The 19,336-nt window shown below is 39.9% G+C and overlaps 3 protein-coding genes across 3 annotated transcripts in view; all 3 read right to left on the bottom strand.

Moving 5' to 3' along the window:
* LOC126936150 (olfactory receptor 5B12) overlaps window positions 1–8,511 on the bottom strand; it is a 49,845-nt gene extending 41,334 nt beyond the window's left edge. The window contains exons 1-2 of the mRNA XM_050758603.1: window positions 8,337–8,511; window positions 5,596–5,658 (exon numbers count right to left, since the gene is read on the bottom strand). The gene's annotated coding sequence lies outside the window, so the exon portion shown is untranslated. The remainder of the gene's footprint in view (window positions 1–5,595; window positions 5,659–8,336) is intronic.
* MED19 (mediator complex subunit 19) overlaps window positions 1–19,336 on the bottom strand; it is a 751,866-nt gene that overhangs the window by 671,108 nt on the left and 61,422 nt on the right. The window lies entirely within an intron of this gene.
* On the bottom strand, window positions 426–2,202 carry LOC126936153 (olfactory receptor 5B21). The gene has a single exon (XM_050758606.1). It carries the CDS (start codon window positions 1,904–1,906, stop codon window positions 974–976), a length of 933 nt encoding a protein of 310 aa, XP_050614563.1. The 5' UTR covers window positions 1,907–2,202; the 3' UTR covers window positions 426–973.

Here is a 19,336-nt window from a genome sequence, read left to right as displayed (position 1 = left end):
GCAATGGAGACCCAGAGGTGAGCTGAATTATTGAAAAAATAAAAGCAAAGACAATCCAGAAAGCTATTACGCATCTTCATAATAGATTCACCAAACTTAAGGGTGCTAAGAAATGCAAGCATTTGATTCAGAAAACAAATATATTTCTTTAGAGCTCTAGGGAAAATTGTTTTTTTCTCTAAACCTTCTGGAAATTTTGGTAATTATGTTAGACAGAGACAAGAAACATAGAAGATAGTGTAGGCTCTCCGAAGGAAGTTATATTTAGTCAGGTTCAAATTTAACTAATTCATCTATTAAAGCATTTCCATACTTACGTATACAACAAGGTGTATTGTTTCCCCAATGCTTTAGCAAAAGGGAATGGAAATTGCAAAGGCACATGACTAGCAAGTAGAGTAGGAATATGGGTAGAGAAGGGAGAGTAGAGAGTTGGAAAGATGTAATCTTCAGTCACCTGACTCGATCTAGTGCCTTGTCCTTTAAATTACAACTTCCTCTGAAATATCATTTAAAATATTGAACCATCCTTTGTCTACATTAGGAAGTCCAACTTTCAAACTCACAGAACAAAGGAATAAAAAACAATACTGCATGTTCAGTTGATCAATATTATAAATGAAGGCGAAATCTTTATACCAAGTTTAATAGTGAATGAAAAATCCTTACAATTAAAAATAGGATGAGGAAAATTCAGTACATTCAGTTATATCCTTCAATCTTCTGCTTTAAAACACATCAAGAAACTAAAGCAAGAAAAGCTCAACTGTCCCATGCTGCTGTTCACTAAATATACGATTATCTTTCTAAGTAAGACTTTTCAACGTGCTGCTTTTTACATTTCTAATAGCAGAAGTAACCGCTGTTCTTGGGGAAGAAAGAACTGAAACCAGCCAAACATTAAAAGTCATGATGGCATTTAGGTGTGAGAGAAAGTTTATCCCTTAATTGCTTGCCTACTTCCCATTCACACTTAATATTGGGGGTACAGTTTGTTGAGTATTTTCCAGAGAGCACTTTTCACTTCTTTGTTCCTAAGGCTGTAGATCAAGGGATTCAGCATGGGAATCACCACTGTGTAAAACACAGAGGCTATTTTGTCTGTGTCCATGGACTGGCTGGAGTTGGGCTGTAAGTACATGAAGATGATTGTGCCATAGAAGATGGACACAGCAGTGAGATGGGAAGCACAGGTGGAGAAGACTTTCTTCCGCCCTTCAGCGGAACGCATCCTTTGAATGGTGATGCATATGAAGAAGTAAGAAATGAGGATGACCAGGAGGGTGAAAAAGACGTTGAAGCCCACCACAAAGAAGACCACCAACTTGCTGATGCGCGTGTCAGAGCATGAGAGAGCCAGGAGTGGGGGAATGTCACAGAAGAAATGATTAATCTCATTAGAACCACAGAAGGAGAGTCTGAAGGTGCCTGCTGCATGGATAGAGGCATTGAGGAAGCCAGAGACATAGGAACCAGTAGCAAGGAGAGCACACACACCTGCTGTCACGGTGGTGGTGTAATGAAGAGGCCTACATACCGCTGCATGGCGGTCATAGGCCATGGAGGCCAGGAGGTAGCACTCAACAGTGGCAAACCCCACAAAGAAGAAGAACTGAGCTGCACATCCATTGTAGGAGATGGCCTTGTCCCCTGACTGCAATGCAGCCACCGTTTTGGGGGCTACAGCTGATGAGTAACCCAAGTCTACAAAGGAGAGGTTACTGAGGAAAAAGTACATTGGAGTGTGGAGATGGGAGTCTGAGTGGATGATCACCATCATTGCTCCATTCCCAAGCAGGGTTATGAGGTAGATGAATAAAAATGCCAGGAGGAGGGGTATCTGAAGATTGGGGTCATCTGTTAATCCCAAGAGGATAAACTCTGTCACTTCTGTTCTATTCTCCATTGTGGTCAACTTGAATTAGCCTGGTGATTAAAGAAGAGGCATCAACCAAATTCAAATGAAAGTACGAGAAGGGATGATGGGATGATAAAAAAGGAGAAAACTAATGTATAGAGAGAACGTACTGTGTGTAAGACTCATGCTAGAACCCTCTGTTATATTATAGCTTTTAATTCATATGAGATAGGTGCTATTATGACTATCTTACAGACAAGAAAGTTAAGGCTCAGGGAGCTGAATATTGAGCAAGATAGTCTATTTAACAGTCACAATCAAAGTTCACCCCTTTATATTTCTGAATCCAAAGTCCATACATTCATCTTGAATTCTTTAACATATTTACATGATATAAATACAAATTATGATATGAATATGATTGTATGCATTTAATTATTAAAAATAAAAACATCTATCACTCAATGTCTTCCACATTCTACTTCCAATAGTATAGCCTCACTAAAGATTTTCTAAATTTATTTTTCCTTAAAACAACACAAGTTTATTCTCTCAAAGTTCAGGAGGCCAGAAGTCTCAAATCAGTTTCACTGGGCCAAAATCAAGGTGTTGGCAGGACAAGGTGGTGGTGCCCTCAAGGTCTGTTTGATACTAAATCCAAAGATCTTAACCACAACTTTTGAAGCCTTTATAAATTAATCCCTCAACAGTAGTTCAACTGAAAGGGAGTATGGTATATTTAAATATGAGGATGTATTTATATATATATTTAATATGGAACTACAAATTTGATATATACAAATGTTTTTGTGTATCTGTGTATATGCATATGTCTTTTTTCACCCCTTATCAGAAGTCTGTTGTAGACCCTAATTACAGTTAAGTCCTCCTTTCTCTGCCTCCTCAAAGCACTTGAGTCTTAGCTGATTATTGTACAATTAGTTGGGCAACTACTCACTCTTCGCCTAGCTCTAAGCCCTTTGGGACGGTAACTGTCTTCATCCTCTCTGGTCCACCCACCTTATCATGGCCCCCCCCACACATATATAAATATTTGGTGAATCGAACGGAACATCAATAGGAAAGTATAGAAACATTTTTCACGCTCTTTAATTCCACAACAAACCGCCTATTGTCCTCTTGTCTACCAGGCTTGTGCTTTGGGCCAAAATATTAGCTTAGACTTGTCGTATGAAAAATATTCAGGAGTAACAGTGAGTTTGCAGATGGTCAGGCCTGGAGACAGGCTTGTGTCCTCATTTGAGAGCACTCTTTCTCTCCTATTTTTGTTCCTCAACCTCAGGTGTTCACAGGCTTTCCCCACTCCTAGTAGCAGAGTGAGTGGGAGCAGGCTCAGAAGAAATGAGGGAGAAAATGTTAGAAGAGAGGAGAAAAAGGAGAAAACAGGAATTAAAGGAGAAAGATGCTTCAACTCTGCTGGACTTTAGCTTACCTTGAAGAGTAACAGCAGCCATTCGATTGGTGACACAAAAAGAAGGGGATAAGGTAGCTTGTCATTTCTGGATGACCATTACACACATACGATGTGGCTAGTTTCATAAGAACTGGCTCAGTCAGCTTGGTACATTACTATCCAGTAATGTACCAATTGACTTTCTGACCAGTAGCACTTTCCATTATATTTATCCAGCCTTTTCGACTTTTCTTTTGACTTCTGACATGTGTGTATACTCTCTAATTTTAGCAGACACAGTATCCTGTAATCTATGACAGGCAGTGTTCTGATCTTACATATTTGGAAACAGAAGGATGTGGTGCCCCTCGAGGTCACATAACTACTTAACTGTAAAATCTGTACAATTCCAGAGCCTGATTTTTCAGCCTCAGCACTACTGACATTATGAGCTAGACAGTTCTTTGGTTCAGGGTGTGGTGGGCAAGAAGGAGTGCTGTCCTGTGCATTGTAAGATATTTAGCAGTTTCCCTGGCCTCTTTGTACTCATTAGATTCTAGTAACACCACTACCTCCCATTTGTAACAGTCAAAAATGTCTCCAGATGTTGCCAAATGTCCCCTGAAGGGTAACATTCCCCTGATTGAGAACTGCTGTTCTCAAGTTTATAAAAAAACAGTGGTTCTAAAGTTTATAAAACTCTTTTTGCATTCACTTCTTAATTATTGCATGACTAGATAGATAGAGAGAGAGAGACAGCAGATATAGACATGAAGAAACTGAGGCTCAGTGAGGTGAAGCGACTGGTTTAAAGTCTAGAACTCTGGCCAAATACTGCTGCTTATTGGCAGAGGGATCCCAGGAAGGGATAACTGCTTGCTAAGTACTGTGGTCCTTTGACTAAAGAGATATTAACCCTCCCATATCGTAAACCAACCTTTTCCTAGACACAAGGTAGGATGAAAACCTGGAAAAACTCCAAGAATAAAATTCAGCTGACTTGGGGTGGATTCTGAATATTTTTCCAAAATATCTTCTCGAATGCTTATTAGATCAATTTCCTTGGTTAATATTGACCACAGGAGTCTATTCACTTAAGCTGTAGGTTCAGTTTTTAAAAGCCATTACACACCCCCCACACACCATATTGAACTGCCGCTGACTGCCATCTTCATCTATCAGCAATTAATCTTCAAGGTACTTCTTTCTGTGTTCCCTTGATGGGCAACCCTTTCTATTACGCATTGCAGTCTCTGTTAATAAATGTGTTGAGATCCAGTGCAGCAAGGAGAAATCTGGAGTCAGTGCCGAGAGAAAAGACCTCATTTACCCAGCACCAACCCTGGGAGGCTGCAAGGCCTGAATCCAAATCCTGCCACTGCCGCTGCTATATCTCCTCCCACTCAAGTCCTGCAAAACCCAGGCTTTTCTGCATGGGCCTAAAATAAATATCAGAAGGAGTCTTGAAAGAGAAAAAATATCTTTAAAATATCTAAGGTTGAATACTGAAATACCTAAGGTTGAAATATTAAGTCAAAAACTGAAAAAGCATTAAAATTTAAGAAATTATTATTGTTATAAAGAGATAAGGAGAAGTCTAAGCCATTAAGATAGCTTGGAAATAAAAAGTTCCATCAAAATTGCTTCTAAAGGGGTTTGAAGCATCACCCCCAATCATAACAGCCCTGTTTGGGGAGTTCTAAAGAAGATTCTCAATGGAATAAATTCCATAAGGGAAGAGACAAGGCCTATATTGTTTGTCAGTGTTTTGTGCATTATTATCCACTACCTACACTCGAGGCAGCCACACAGTAGACTCAACTATTTGTCAAGTGGATGAGTGAATTAGAATCTCAGCAGTTGAGTTAGAATAAGAGCTTTAATGCTTACTTGCTGTGGGACTGTAGGCAAGTCAATCTTCCTTTATAGACAGAAGATAAAGTAAGATAAAATATAAGAAAATTCAGCCAGTGTGTGACCTCTAGCAGGTGCTCCATAGAAGCTAATTAATCAATCTTTTTATTAAACTGTAGGCCAATCGTGTGAAGTTATTTCCCAGGTTTTGTTAACACCAGTTGGTAGCAACACCCCATCTAGCAATGACTATGGCAATGGCTGTCTAATTAAAGGTAACCCAGAATTACTTATGGGAAACTTCTGTCTCTATTCTTGTGAAATGTAGCAGAGGAGGTTGGGGGAAATTGAATGAAGAGTCTTTTTATATACCTACTTCCGAGCCTCTTTTTTTTTTTTTAGACGAACCCGTTATTTCTACCTACAGTGTGAAGAATACTGCTTTTTAAAAAGGTCGGGGAAAACATACCTATGTCCTTGGGAATTATGAGATCTCAATTCAGAACTGCTTCAACATTGGACTTTTTGAAGTCTGAAAAAGAAAAGAAAAGAAAAGAAGAGCTGTTGGTCTCTGAGGACCTTGGATTTCAAATAGTAAAAGATTTCCTGAGGCTATGTGATAAAAGTGTAAAGGCAGTTCAGCTGCCGCTGCAGTTTGCTTGAGACTGTAAGTGAGCCATACCAAACTGTGTGAAAAGTCTGAGATCAGCTAGAAACTAGTGCCTGTGTAGATCTGGGAGCCTCTGAAGGGGAGTTCCCTAAGGTCTCAATTCCAATCCAAGGCTCAGCAACATACAAACAAGCAATCAAAACACCACTTTCCTGAGGGAACTGAAACATTATTATGATATGGAGGCACCTCGAAGATCCCTTAGGGGACACAGGGGAGTCCTGGCTCTTCTAGTCACAGGCTAAGATTATTGATGAGCAAATCGTGTCAAAAAATGCTTTCAAAGGAGCTTGAGGATCCAACCACTGCACACTCAGCCCACAGATTTCCTGTGATTATTGCAAGTTGGCCCTTTGGGGAGAAATTTTCAAAATGTCAGATTATAAATGATAAATTTTATCAGAATCTCCATTTTCCCAAACCCAGCTCTGTCTACAGAACTCAAAGTTTCAAAGAGCTCTGTGAATCAAAACATTTCCAGGAATTTTTTTCCCAATCAACCTGGTTTTAAATGAATTTTAACATGGTGCCTACAAGAAGCGAAGGATTTCTCTATTTCGGCTTCTGATAAATTTATATGTATATAATATATTTATATAAAATATAATATAGCTTCCTATGTTTCAAGCCCTTGGTTCAGTATATATTTGTATGTGTTATTTCACTTAATGTTCTTATAACTCTACGAGAAATATATTATCTTTTCAATTTACAGATGTGAAAACTTCTGTATATACCTAGCACTTAGATCTTTCTCTAATATTATTCTCTAATAAAAGAAACCAGGGCTCCTTCGAGAAAAGGCTGGTTCTAGCACTGGAGCCGGGATTATACCAGAGAAGCCTGGAGCATCTTGTAGTTCCAGAAAGTGAGGAAATGCTCAAGTCTGTCTGACCCAAATTCTATATATTTTTACACTGTGCTTTACTGCTTCTCTTGGGAATAAATGTGGAGAAGCAGAGATGTTCTCGGAATCTAGGAAACAATATTTCTCTTAAGTTCTCACAAATGCATGTTCCACTACAGTCAGTTACAAAAGTAGAGCTTATTTACTCACTTTTTTCTTTGCTCTCATGAAAACATTTCCAAGAAAAAGCCCCCTGTTAGAAAAATTATTTTTAACAAAAGAAGACATATAAAGTGGCCAAGCAAGTGGAAAGTTAGGTGATAGGAGTCCAAGGATATTTTTGCACACTGGTGGAATTTTGTAGCATCTAATCACCTAACCCACATGTCCAACTCTGAAGACTTAGGTTTCTTCCTCATTATTTAGTTGACCAATATAACAACCAAGGAAAAAACTAGAGAAAGAAAGAGGGAAAAATGGCTGAAGACAGAAAGAGAAAGCAAAGAAAAGAAGGAAGGAAGGGGAGGGAAGAGAAGAGGAAGAGAGGGAGAGGAAGAAGATGAGGAATGAAGAGAAAACTTCACCTGTAGGATCAAGACTCTAACAACTGAGACAATCTAGCCTATATATCTGGCTTTATAAAGTAATTTAGTACTCTCCTTTATCAGTGTTTAATATTCTAAAAAATTAAACAGATAAAAATGAAGACTATTAACATGGTGAAGTGAGGTGGTTCAGGGTTTTGGCAAGTAAGAGGCCTAGAATCAGCCACTTATGAATGGATAACAGATGAATCATTAATCTTTTTGAACCTCATCATTTTTTCATGGCACCAAATATATCCTCTTTCTTTTCCCTCCAAAGACTCTTAATTCCTGGGAAATACTTATGCTTTTCCACTTTGATGTCTCCAGCGTCTTCACTGTTTAGTCTCCTCACAAGATCAGTTTGACTCTTCACCTCCAAATAGTTACACCCTGGGGTTTTAGAAAAACTAAAAGGCAGAAAAGGGCCAATTCTGAATTTTTGATTAGTTCAAGGCCAGATACAAGGCTCTGTCCATCCATATTTGAGTTAATGCTGCCACCTTGAGGCCTTCCCAAGCTTTTCACCTGATGAGTCGTTCCCAGTGGTGGGGCTGGGAAAATGAAGACTTGTCTTCCTTGCCGCAATGATCAGTAAGTTCATACAGGAAAAATGCTTTGGAATTACAGGAAGAATCAAGAAACCACCCATCTGCTTAAAAGGTTAATTTCATGGCCACATAGAATGTTAGCACCTCTTAGGACCTTGGAGATCACCTAGATGTTAAGGTATACCAGGTACCACAGCCCACAGGTGACAATTACAGTCCTAGAGCCAAATGTATGGGTTCAAATCCCAGTCCTCCCTTCTAGCTCCTGGAGGGGCTCTTGCAAGTCACTTAGGTTCTCCATTCCTCTCTTTCTCATTATGGGACTGTTGAGAATTAAAGTTAATCAACATAAGGTACAAATAAACTTTGGAGATACTGGGGGTTTGGTTTCAGACTATTCCAATAAAATGAATATCACAATAGAGCAAGTCACGCAAATTTTTTGCTTCCTAGTGTATATAAAAAGCTATGTTTACATTATACTGGGTCTACTAGCATTATGTCCAAAAAATGTACATAATTTAAAATACTTTATTGCTAAAAAATGATGATGATCACCTGAGTCTTCAGTAAGTTGTAATTTTTTCTTTTGCTGGTGGGCAGCCTTGATGGCTGCTGACTCATCAGGATGATGCTTGCTGAAGGTTGGGGTGGCTGTGGCAATCTCCTAAAATAAAACAACAATGAAGACTGCTGCATCGATTGACTGACTTTCTTTTCTCTTTTTTTTTTTTTTTTTTTTTTTTTTGAGACAGAGTCTCTCTCTGTAGCCCAGACTGGAGGGCAGTGGTGTGATCTTGACTCACTGCAACCTCCACCTCCCAGGTTCAAGTGATTCTCATACCTTAGCCGCCTGAGTAGCTGGGATTACCGACACACGCCACCAGGCCTGGCTAGTTTTTGTATTTTTAGTAGAGACGGGGTTTCACCATGTTTGCTAGGCTGGTCTGGAACTCCTGACCTCAAGTGATCCACCCACTTCGGCCTCCCAAAGTGCTAGGATTACAAGCGTGAGCCATTGTGCCTGGTTGATTGACTTTCTTTCATGAAAAATTCCTCTGTAGCATGAACTGTTGTTGATAGCATTTTATCTATAGTAGAACTTCTTTCAAAATTGTATTAAGTCCTCTCAAACCTTGTCAGTGCTTTATCAAATAACTTTATGGAATATTTGAAATCCTTTGTTGTCATTTCAACAACGTTTACAGCCTTTTCCCCCAGAGTAGATTCTATCTCAAGAAACCACTTTATTTTCTCATTCATAAGAAACAATTCCTCATCTGTTCAAGTTTTGTCATGAGATTGCAGCAATTCAGTTACATCTTCAGGCTTTACTTCTAATTCTAGTTCTCTTGCTATTTCCACCACATCCACAGTTACTCCCTCCACTGAGGTCTTGAACCCTTCAAAGTCATCCACGAGAGTTGAAATCAATTTCTTCCAAACTCTTGTTAATGTTAATAACATGAACTCATGAGTCACAAATGTTCTTAGTGGTATCTAGAATGGTGAATCCTTCCAGAGGTTTTCAATTGACTTCACCCAGATCCATCAGAGGAATCACAATCTATTGCAGTTATAGCCTTACAAAATGTATTTTCTAAACAATAAGACTTGAAAGTCAAAATTACTCCTTGAACCATGGGCTGCAAAATGGATATTGTATTACCAGGCATGAAAACCACATTAACCTCTTTGTCCATCTCCATAAAAGCTTTAGGTGACTAGGTACATTGTCAATGAGCAGTAATATGTTGAAAAAAAATTATTTTTTTCTAAGTAGTAGGTCTCAATAGTGAGTTTAAAATATTCAATAAACCATGCTCTAATCTAGTCTTTTCCATTTATAGAGCACATGCAGAGTATATTTAGCATAATTCTTAAGGGTCTTAGAATTTGCAAAATGATAAATGAACATTGGCTTCAGTTTAAACTCACCAGCTTCATTAGCCCCTAACAACAGAGTCAGCCTGTTTGTGGAAGCTTTGAAGTCAGGCATCAATTTCTCCTTTCTAGCTATGAAAGTCCTAGATGGCATTTCTTTCAATATAACGGTGTTTTGTCTGCATTAACAATTTATTGTGAGGCTGGGCACGGTGGCTCATGCCTGTAATTCCAGTATTTTGGGATGCTGAGGTGGGTGGGTCACCTGAGGTTAGGAGTTCGAGACCAGCCTGGGCAACATGATGAAATCCTGTCCCTTTCAAAAAAAAAAAAAGCAAAAGGAAAAGAAAAATTAGCTGGGTATGATGGCTTACAACTGTAATCCCAGCTACTCAGGAGGCTGAGGCATGAGAATCACTTGAATCCGGGAGGCGAAGGCTTCAGTGAGCCAAGATCTCACCATGGCACTCCAGCCTGGGCGACAGAGGGAGACTCTATCTCAAAATATATATATATATATAGTTTAGTGTAGTGACTTCCATCAGTTATCTTAGCTAAATCTTCTGGATAACTTGGTGTAGTTTCTACATTAGCACTTGCTGCTTCACTTTGCACTTTTAGGTTCTAGAGATGGCTTCTTTTCTTAAACTTCATGAACCAACCTCTGCTAGTTTCCAATTTTTCTTCTGCAGCTTCCTTAACTTTCTCAGCCTTCACATAATTGAAGAGAGTTAGGGCCTTGCTCTATTAGGCTTTGACTTAAGGAAATGTTGTGGCTGGTTTGATCTTCTATCTAATATTTTCTCTGAATCAGCAATAAGGATATTTCACTTTATTATCATTCAGGTCTTTGCTGGAGTAGCACTTTTAATTTCCTTCAACAACCTTTTTATTTGCTTTCTCAACTGGGCCAATTGTTTGACACAAGAAGCCTAGCTTTTGCCCTGTCTCAGCTTTTGACATGCCTTCTTCACTGAGTTTAATCATTTCTAGCTTTTGATTTAAAGTGAGAGATATGCAACTCTTCCTTTCTATTGAACATTTCGACTCCATGTTAGGCTTATTAATTGGCCTAATTTCAATGCTTCATGACTTTCAGACTTATTTCTACCCATCAGTTTCTCAGAATTTTCTGAGTGTCTGCAGACTCCGCAGCCCCACTCAGGTAAATGCACTCTCTATGGATGTGTTTTCCTTCATCTCCTTTACCAAATCAAGGCCATCTAATATTAACTTTGCCACAATCTCTCCATCTAAATCCATCCTATCCTGCTCTGCCTTCCTACCTCAGAATTTCCCCCTCATCTGTAGCAGGCTGCCCCCTTCATCTATGCCATTGATCCATCTCTACTTACTTTGGTGAGACTGTACTGTGGCAATTACTCCTGTCCCTCCACCCTCCCTTACTCTTTCCTACCCCATTTGTCCACAGACACTCTAAAGTTACCCATCCCTTCCCCCAAAATGCTCAAGAATCTTTCTCCCATCCTAATATACTCTTGTGCTATACGAGCATCCTTCCTTCTACCATCGAAATGATCAAAAGTGGTCCACAGCATCTTCCATTCTCTCCTAATCCACTGCATTGTAGCTTCAACTGTTTCTACTCCATTATGTTGAAATAATATTTTTTCTTTGGTTTATTTATATTATTTTTAATTGACAAATCATAGTTGTATTACATTTATGGAGTATGATGTGATGTTTTGATATGGATATACAATGTGGAGTAATTAAATCAAGCTAATATAGTCATCACCTCTTGACGTTTTTTTGTTTTTTATTTTTTAATTTTTTGAGATGGAGTCTCACTCTGTCGCCCAGGCTGGAGTGCAGTGTCGCGATCTCGGCTCACTGCAAGCTCCGCCTCCCGGATTCACGCCACTCTCAGGCCTTAGCCTCCCTAGTAGCTGGGACTACAGGCGCCCGCCACCACGCCCAGCCAATTTTTTGTATTTTTAGTAGAGACAGGGTTTCACCATGTTAGCCGAAATGGTCTCAATCCCTGACCTCATGATCCGCCCGTCTCGGCCTCCCAAAGTGCTGGGATTACAGGCGTGAGCCACCGTGCCAGCTTTGACATTATTTTGTGGTGATACATTTGAAATTTACTCTGTAAGTTATTTTGACATGTTATTATTGACTATAGTCACCCTGATGTGCCATAAATCTCAACACTTATTTCTCTTGTCTAGCTGAAACAAGATTCTTAAAGGTTGCTCCAAGACTAGCTTCACAGATGTGCAAAACAGTACAGTCGCACAAGACTCTGTGCTCAGAAAAGTCCCACCCTTGGAGACTAACATCTTGTGATTGGCATATTCAAATTATTTAAAATGTTATCTTTGAATTTGCATTTTGTAGGTAAAGTCCAATGGGACAATGGAGCAAACACAGAAAACTTGGAACCCCAGCTCGTGCGTGGTCACACATTCTGCTGCCTCCCATTCTCCCCTCAATCCACTGCATTCAACACCGTTGATGACTGTTGCCTACAAGATGATGTCCCGCTTCCCAAGCCTGACATTCAAAGCACTCTAACCCTGAATAGTTTTTCCAGTTTTTATTTCTCTTGATAGCCACCAAGCATCCTACTTTCTATCCACATAGACCCCAAAGTGACCATGCCTCAGTGTTTGGCACACCATGGATGCTCAATGAACGGGTGAGTGAACCGTCCTTCACTCACCACACCATGTATGCTGTCCCCCTTTGATGTATTTCATGCTGTTACCTCAGTTTGGAATGCCCTAGTTTTATTTATTTATTTTTTTAATCACTTTTACTTGTAGGTTCAAATTAATGTCATCTCCAAAGTGAAGTTTTTCTCTGATGTTTTAAACAATTATGTGTGTCCTATTTATAACTTTTTTTTCAAAATGCCTTGTGTTATTTGCTCCTGTATATTATGTCTCCTTTTGTTTCTTTCCCCAGAACCCAATACTTTAGCTTCTCCCACTCCTATGTTCCTACCTATTACACAATCCTGTCCAGAAACTATCTTGTATGGACAAACTCATATTAGGGACTGAATGTGGGGGTCCTTCCTGGGCTGTACATTTTCTGAAGGCAGACTATGTCTTACTCATCTTAGGTTTCTTCTGGAACCTAGAACAGTGCCTTTTGACAGCAGGACCTACTGAATTATGCAAATCCCATCTGATTCTCTATTTAATAAATTGGAGAAGGCACAGGTGTATCAATTTAGGAGCCCACCTCAGGGAAATGTATTTGTCCTAAACAAGCTAGCTTTCAGATCACTGGATGTGATACTTTAAAGTAGCACTGTATGCTTGCCATTATGAACAAACATGGAAAATTTGTAAACTGATAAACCCTGGGGCTATTTGCTAATGAAAATAGTTTAAACCGGTGTCTTGAAATATATCTTGCTCCCACTTTTGAAAAGGAAACCGTATCTGTCTGCTATGTTACAAAACACTTGCCTATGTAAACACATGGAAGATGGAACACTCTTGTTCCTAAGGATAACTCTCATCTGGGCTCCTGCCTCCATATCATCTCTATCCTTTAGAATCTGGTTTAGTTATGTCACCTTACATCTCTTAAATCACCAATATCTGCATCTCTGTGGTCTCTGTCCAGTTACATCCAAAAATCACTTCTCAACTTTGATCATCTTTGGATCTAAACTTCTAACTCAACTTTCTTTTCCCTGAGTGAATGAATAAATGCTCAAAAACCAAAGGATATTTATGAAGGAACAGAACTAGTAAGTGGTAGAGCTGGGATGGAAACTCAAACCTGAAGTCAAGACCCACAACATAAAGTCTTCCCCACCTTTTAACTGCAACTCAACTACATCAGTCTCTAATAATTCATGTACCAAAAGACCACAATATTCCTGTCAGTGGGTTTGGTATTGGCTAACAGAGTACCATCCATCACCTAGCTGTTGATCAGAAGGCATATAGAATTATATCTTTGCCAAGCTGAATTATTTTACGTAATAGTGATAACAAAGACTTTCCTAGAAATTTCCCCTGGATTATAGTTAGACCTATGGCAGGCAGTGGAAAATCTTGGCCCTGGAAGACTCCTGAGCTCTTTTCTCATGGCTATGCTTCCTTGACCTGGGTGAGCTGTTTTCTATCTATGGGAAGTGGCTAACTGGATAGATTTCCTGTGCCATGGAAATTGTTCACTCTTGAGTATTACTTTGTCAATATGCTGCTGCAAAGGAAGATTATGAGCTCAAACTCAAGCACTTCTAATCAGCATTTTCAATTCCATCCGCTTTCATCCCGAGCCTTAAAAAAGATTTCTAAAATCATACAAAAACAACTAAAAGCCTGCTATGGTTTCTCGGTCTCCATGGAAATGCTAGGAATGGATGTTGTGTTGACTTCTTCACACATCTCTTGGACTATTTTGTTAATGCCTTTTATGTATGGTACTTGGAAGTTTACAAAGCCCTTTCTCACTTATTATCTCAGTTAATCCCCACAACAAACCCACGTGGGAAGTATTATTACCCATGTTTAACATATTATGAAACCTAAATTTAGAGAAGATAAGTGGTTTAACCAAGGTTTACAAGTGGTAAATTCACTTACAGTTTGCAAGTGGTAAGTTCAACATTTAAATTTTGGTTTGTCTGATGCCATGGCTGCTACTCTTGCCACTATAACCAAAACTGTGTAGCCTAGAGTAGATCACTTTGGTGCCCTAGTGCCCTTGCTTGTCCCTTGAAAATTCACCTCATGGGTACTTTACATTGTTGATATACAGCCTAAAATAAAGCATCTCCGACAAGGAATTAACAAACTTTAGTTCTGTTTCTAAATCAAGTCACCTTGACCTATTCATATAATCGACAGCTTCTTCCACAGGTAAATGGAAATAATAATCCTTGCCCACTTTCTCCCTTCTGTTATCTCCTCTACTAATACTACCTTAGATGAAACACATTAAGCTTCATAGAGCTGGGAATATTATAAAACTTTGCAAATACATGGCTTACCACAAATTCAGCCTTGTGATTACCAGTAATGTGAAGACCTTTGTTATGATTTTCTTCCTTTTTTTTTTTTTTTTTGAGACGGAGTCTCGCCCTGTCCCCCAGGCTGAAGTGCAGTGGCGCGATCTCAGCTCACTGCAAGCTCCACCCACTTCCCGGGTTCGCGCCATTCTCCTGCCTCAGCCTCCCGAGTAGCTGGAACTACAGGCCCCCGCCACCACGCCCGCCTAGTTTTTTGTATTTTTTAGTAGAGACGGGGTTTCACTGTGTTAGCCAGGATGGTCTCGATCTCCTGACCTTGTGATCTCCCCGCCTCGGCCTCCCAAAGTGCTAGGATTACAGGCGTAAGCCACCGCGCCCAGCCGATTTTCTTCCTTTTAACCTTAACCCTTGATAACTTTACCCAACAAATGGCATCAGTTCCCCACTCCTATCTGTTGGCACTTACTGCTAGGTGCGCACTGCTGCTTCCTACTCAAAGTGCCTGTGACTTAGAAGAAGGGCTTTCTTTGGCCTCAGAGTACATGCAGCTTGAGTACAAGGAAGACACAGTGGGGTGTAAGGGTTGGTGGACCACCCCTTGTACTCTACAATGAATCCCAGAAGTTCTCTAAGTATTCAATTCCAACTTCCCATGACAGTAACCTGTTCATTAATGCAAACTGATCTGGCCTCCTTGCCTTTTCTTTTTTGTTTGGTTTTTGGGTTTGTTTTGTTTCATTTTGTTTTGTTTTCAGGTGGAGTCTCGCTCTGTTGCCCAGGCTGAAGTGCAGTGGTGCTAGCTTGGCTCACTGCAACCTCAGCCTCCCGAGTTCAAGTGATTCCTCTGCCTCAGCCTCCCGAGTAGCTGGGACTGCAGGCCACGTGCCACCACGCCCGGCTAATTTTTTGTATTTTAGTAGAGATGGGGTTTTACTGTGTTGGTCAAGATGGTCTCGATCTCCTGACCTCGTGATCTGCCCGCCTCAGCCTCCCAAAGTGCTGGGACTACAGGCGTGAGCCACCGCACCTGGCCCCTCCTTGCCTTTTCTTTCTCACTTCTGTCTCTCCTACCTGTACATCTAGAGATCACCTCCTAGATAGACTACACATGTCCTAGTCTCAGCGTCCACTTCTAGAAAAACCCCAAACTGTGAGACAATCCAGGATAAGTAGTAGCTTCACCAGGTAGTTTGTGTAAGGGACTGAGTGACAATTCCCCCCACCCTGTCTTTCTTTTCCTCACAGAGAGTGTGTTATACGGCCCATCTTGCCTCCTTTACTGAAAGCTCTGAAAATTTCACCTTGCCCAACTCACAAATTCTCTTATATATCCTGTAACTTTCTTAAGTCCTACTTTTCCTCCCTTTCAAAATTTTCAGCTTGTCTTAGGAAAATCTCCAAGTTCTTCATTTTATTTTTGAGACTCCAATATTTTCTAACTCGTGTCTGAAAATGCAAGAGCACCTAGAGACAGAAAGTCATATTTTCTAAGTATTACTGAACATAATGAAAATAACCACTTCCAACCTCCAAAGCACTGAAAAGTGTCCTTAAGGTCCCCCTCTCAGAATCACTATAAATGTCTTCTTTTTCCTCCTTAACTTCATATAAACCTAACTTTCTTTAAGTAGCACCTTTCAGGATGTAATGGGCTGAATGTATGTGTCATTCCAAAATATGTTGAAGGCCTAACCCCAATGTGGAAGTAAAGAGGTAATTAGGATTAAATGAAATCATAAGTGTTGGGGCCTTGATCCGTTAAGATTGGTGTCCTTACAAGAAGAGACACCAGATCTCTTGTGGTTTCTCTGTCTCTCTCCCTCTCTTTGTCCCCTCTTTTCACCCTGTGAGGACAAAGCAAGAAGGCAGCTATCTGCACGCCAAGAAAAGAGCTCTCAATAAAGTCCAAACTTGCAGACCTTAATCTGAGACTTCTCATCTCCAGATCTGTGCGAAAATAAATTTCTGCAGTTTAAGACACCCAATTTATGGTATTTTGTTATGGCAGCTGTGCAGACTAAGACACAAGATAAATGTAAATTTATTTATCTTATAATTGTCTAATTTTTCTTTCTTTTTTGTTTGCAAGTGGGATATCAGGATGTTTTAAAACTATTTTTCACTATAAAGAGTATTGCAGTAATATCACATATGTAATAGTTCTCTCTGGGTGATAATTAAACAAAGTAGCATGAATACCACGATTTCCAAAACAATTTTAAATCTCAAGAGGATGACAACACCCTCCCAACCTTTTTCTTCACCTTTGTAATAGTGACAGATACTGCAAAATTGGACAGGAGCAAGAAGTTTGTACTCTAAATATACAAGCTATCCACAGGATGACTTCACTTTAAACTATAGAGTTTCACTGTGCTCTGGTGTAAAAAGCATCAAGAATTGATCAAACACTATTTTTGTGTATTAGTTTTCCATGATGACACACAATATATGTTCTATACCAACACTGAGTTTATTTGTCCAATGTAAACAAAAAAAGAGAGTTTATTTGCTCACATACTTTCCTAGTCTATGATTAAGATGCTGCTATGGTAGAACTGAGTGGCTCAAAAAAAGAAAACACAGCCTCTCCATTACTCGGTTCTATGTTCCTCTGTGCTGGCCTCTTTCTCAGACAGCCTCCCCCTAAGTGATGATAAAAATATTTATCAGCAACAACGGGTTTTTATTATCACACAACTGGAATTCCAAAGAATGGGAATGTTCTTTCTGAATAAATCTAGTAAAGGTCACTGGCTTTGCTGGGTGTCACATGTCTATCCCTGATCCAATCACCTTCCTTCAGAGGAGCAAAGGAATTTTATTGGTCAGACCTGGGACTGTACCCATTTCTGAGGCTGAGGTTAAAGTCAGCCTCGCCTAAACACGTGGACCAAGAATAGGAGATGCAGTTCTTTGTGGAGAAACTAGACTATAGGGGAAAACAGCTGAGAAATTTACTCCCCTTTCATTTCACGTCCCATCCTCAATCATATCCAATATTATTCAACACAGCATATCCAAGTTCAAAAACATTAAAATCCAAAATCAAATTCTGTAAGTTAAAGTTTAGAGAAAGTAAAGTCTTTCTGATTTATTGGTCTGTTCATTTTCAGCTTTAGGAGTTTTTCCAGTAACACCTGTGATCTGAGATATCTCTCACTAGAATTGAGGTACTTAACCCAGGAAAAATGTTATTCCCATAATACAGTATTTATTGTGATTTAATGATATCCAAAATAGGAAGGGAAGATGGATGGCTCTCAATAGGATGCCAGGAAGTCTGTGCAATTGTCCAGAATCCATGGTCTATGAACCTAAACAGAGTGAGGAGACTTACCCCCATGGAAAATCAATTCAGGCACTATACACTATATCTAGGGTAGGAGAATGTCCTACATAAACTGTCTCCTTTCTTATAAATTTGAGACACCACTGCCTTCTGGCAAAGTTATAAATTTGCAACAAGTACAACCCAAGCACCAGCTTTTACCTGAGATTTCTTTCTTTTTATCCTGTGGATCCCAGTAGATTTCCATTTCCCCACCGAGCTCTGTGTTCCCAGCACTGACGTGCTGCACTGATAGTAAGTTTTACCTGGTAACACAACCTCCACAATATTTTGGGGACAGGCAGTCTCTTTTTCAGTGTCATATTTCAGTGGCTGCCACCACTGCCTTATTGAGGACCTGCTTATGCCTAAGACACTCCCCTATAAAGGAAGTTGCTACTCTTTCTCTCCTTGATTTCAGTTGGAAGATCTTTTCCAGACTGCCAAGCCGAAGCGGCTTTTGATGTTTCTCAGCGGTGCGCCCCTAGGGGCTCAGAAGAGCAGTGCCTCTGCTGCATGTTCCTCAGGACACCAGCATTTCCGGGCTCTCCTCTGCCTTTGGGTTCTGTAAAGTTCTTAGACATGATCCCTCAGGATACTGACAATGCCTACTTGCTTACCTTCTACATTACCTTGAAAGTCAGAAACTCCAGTATTTTCACTTTTTTTTTTTTTTTTTTTTGAGACGGAGTCTCGCTCTGCCGCCCAGGCTGGAGTGCAATGGCCGGATACGAATTCTTCACATCTCCTCCACAAAGCTTTCGGGAAACTGAGTCCTGCTTCTAACTTTGGAAGTAATTCAGTCTGGTTTAAGCCAAGCTGCGGAATCCATTCCCCCAGCAAAAATTACTGGTATGTGACCTAAGCTAGACCAGTGAGGATGAATCCCGGAACTTTTCCTTGCAAATGCTCGATAAAAGCACTCTTGCTCCCCCTACTGGTTGTGAAAAAAGAAGCATGCGCTGGCAGCCATACTACAACTCCAATTGTCTTTATCAAAGTATCACCTTGGAAGAGACTAGATTTACTTCAAAGAAAAACTGACCAAACTAATTGAGGGACTCCCCTTTGAGAACAGAGTGCCAACTCTAGAGCATATTCCTTTCTATATGTTTATATTCACTGGTGGAAAACCCCTGTCCTGTGAGGGTGGGTTTTATTTTTTAAACACCCTAGAAGTTACTCAAAACCAAAAGTAATTAGGTACGTGATCAATTTTAGTAATGACATTTCCAGGGTTTTTAAAAAGCAGAACTTTTCACTTGTGGGTAGTTTCCTTATTGCTAAAACACTGGTCCTGAAGTCAGTATCTCTTTTTGAGCATGTAAAACCACTTCCGTTAAATGTGGGAAGAAAATGTTTTCACTTCTTTATTGCATC

The sequence above is a fragment of the Macaca thibetana genome, chromosome 14 (assembly GCF_024542745.1).
Source record: "Macaca thibetana thibetana isolate TM-01 chromosome 14, ASM2454274v1, whole genome shotgun sequence".
In the NCBI taxonomy this organism is placed as follows: Eukaryota; Metazoa; Chordata; class Mammalia; order Primates; family Cercopithecidae; genus Macaca; species Macaca thibetana.
This window is presented reverse-complemented; position numbering and strand designations above follow the sequence as displayed.

Excerpts from the sequence above, each read along its gene's own strand:
- LOC126936153 (XM_050758606.1), bottom strand. The coding sequence starts at position 1,906 with ATGGAGAATAGAACAGAAGTGACAGAGTTTATCCTCTTGGGATTAACA.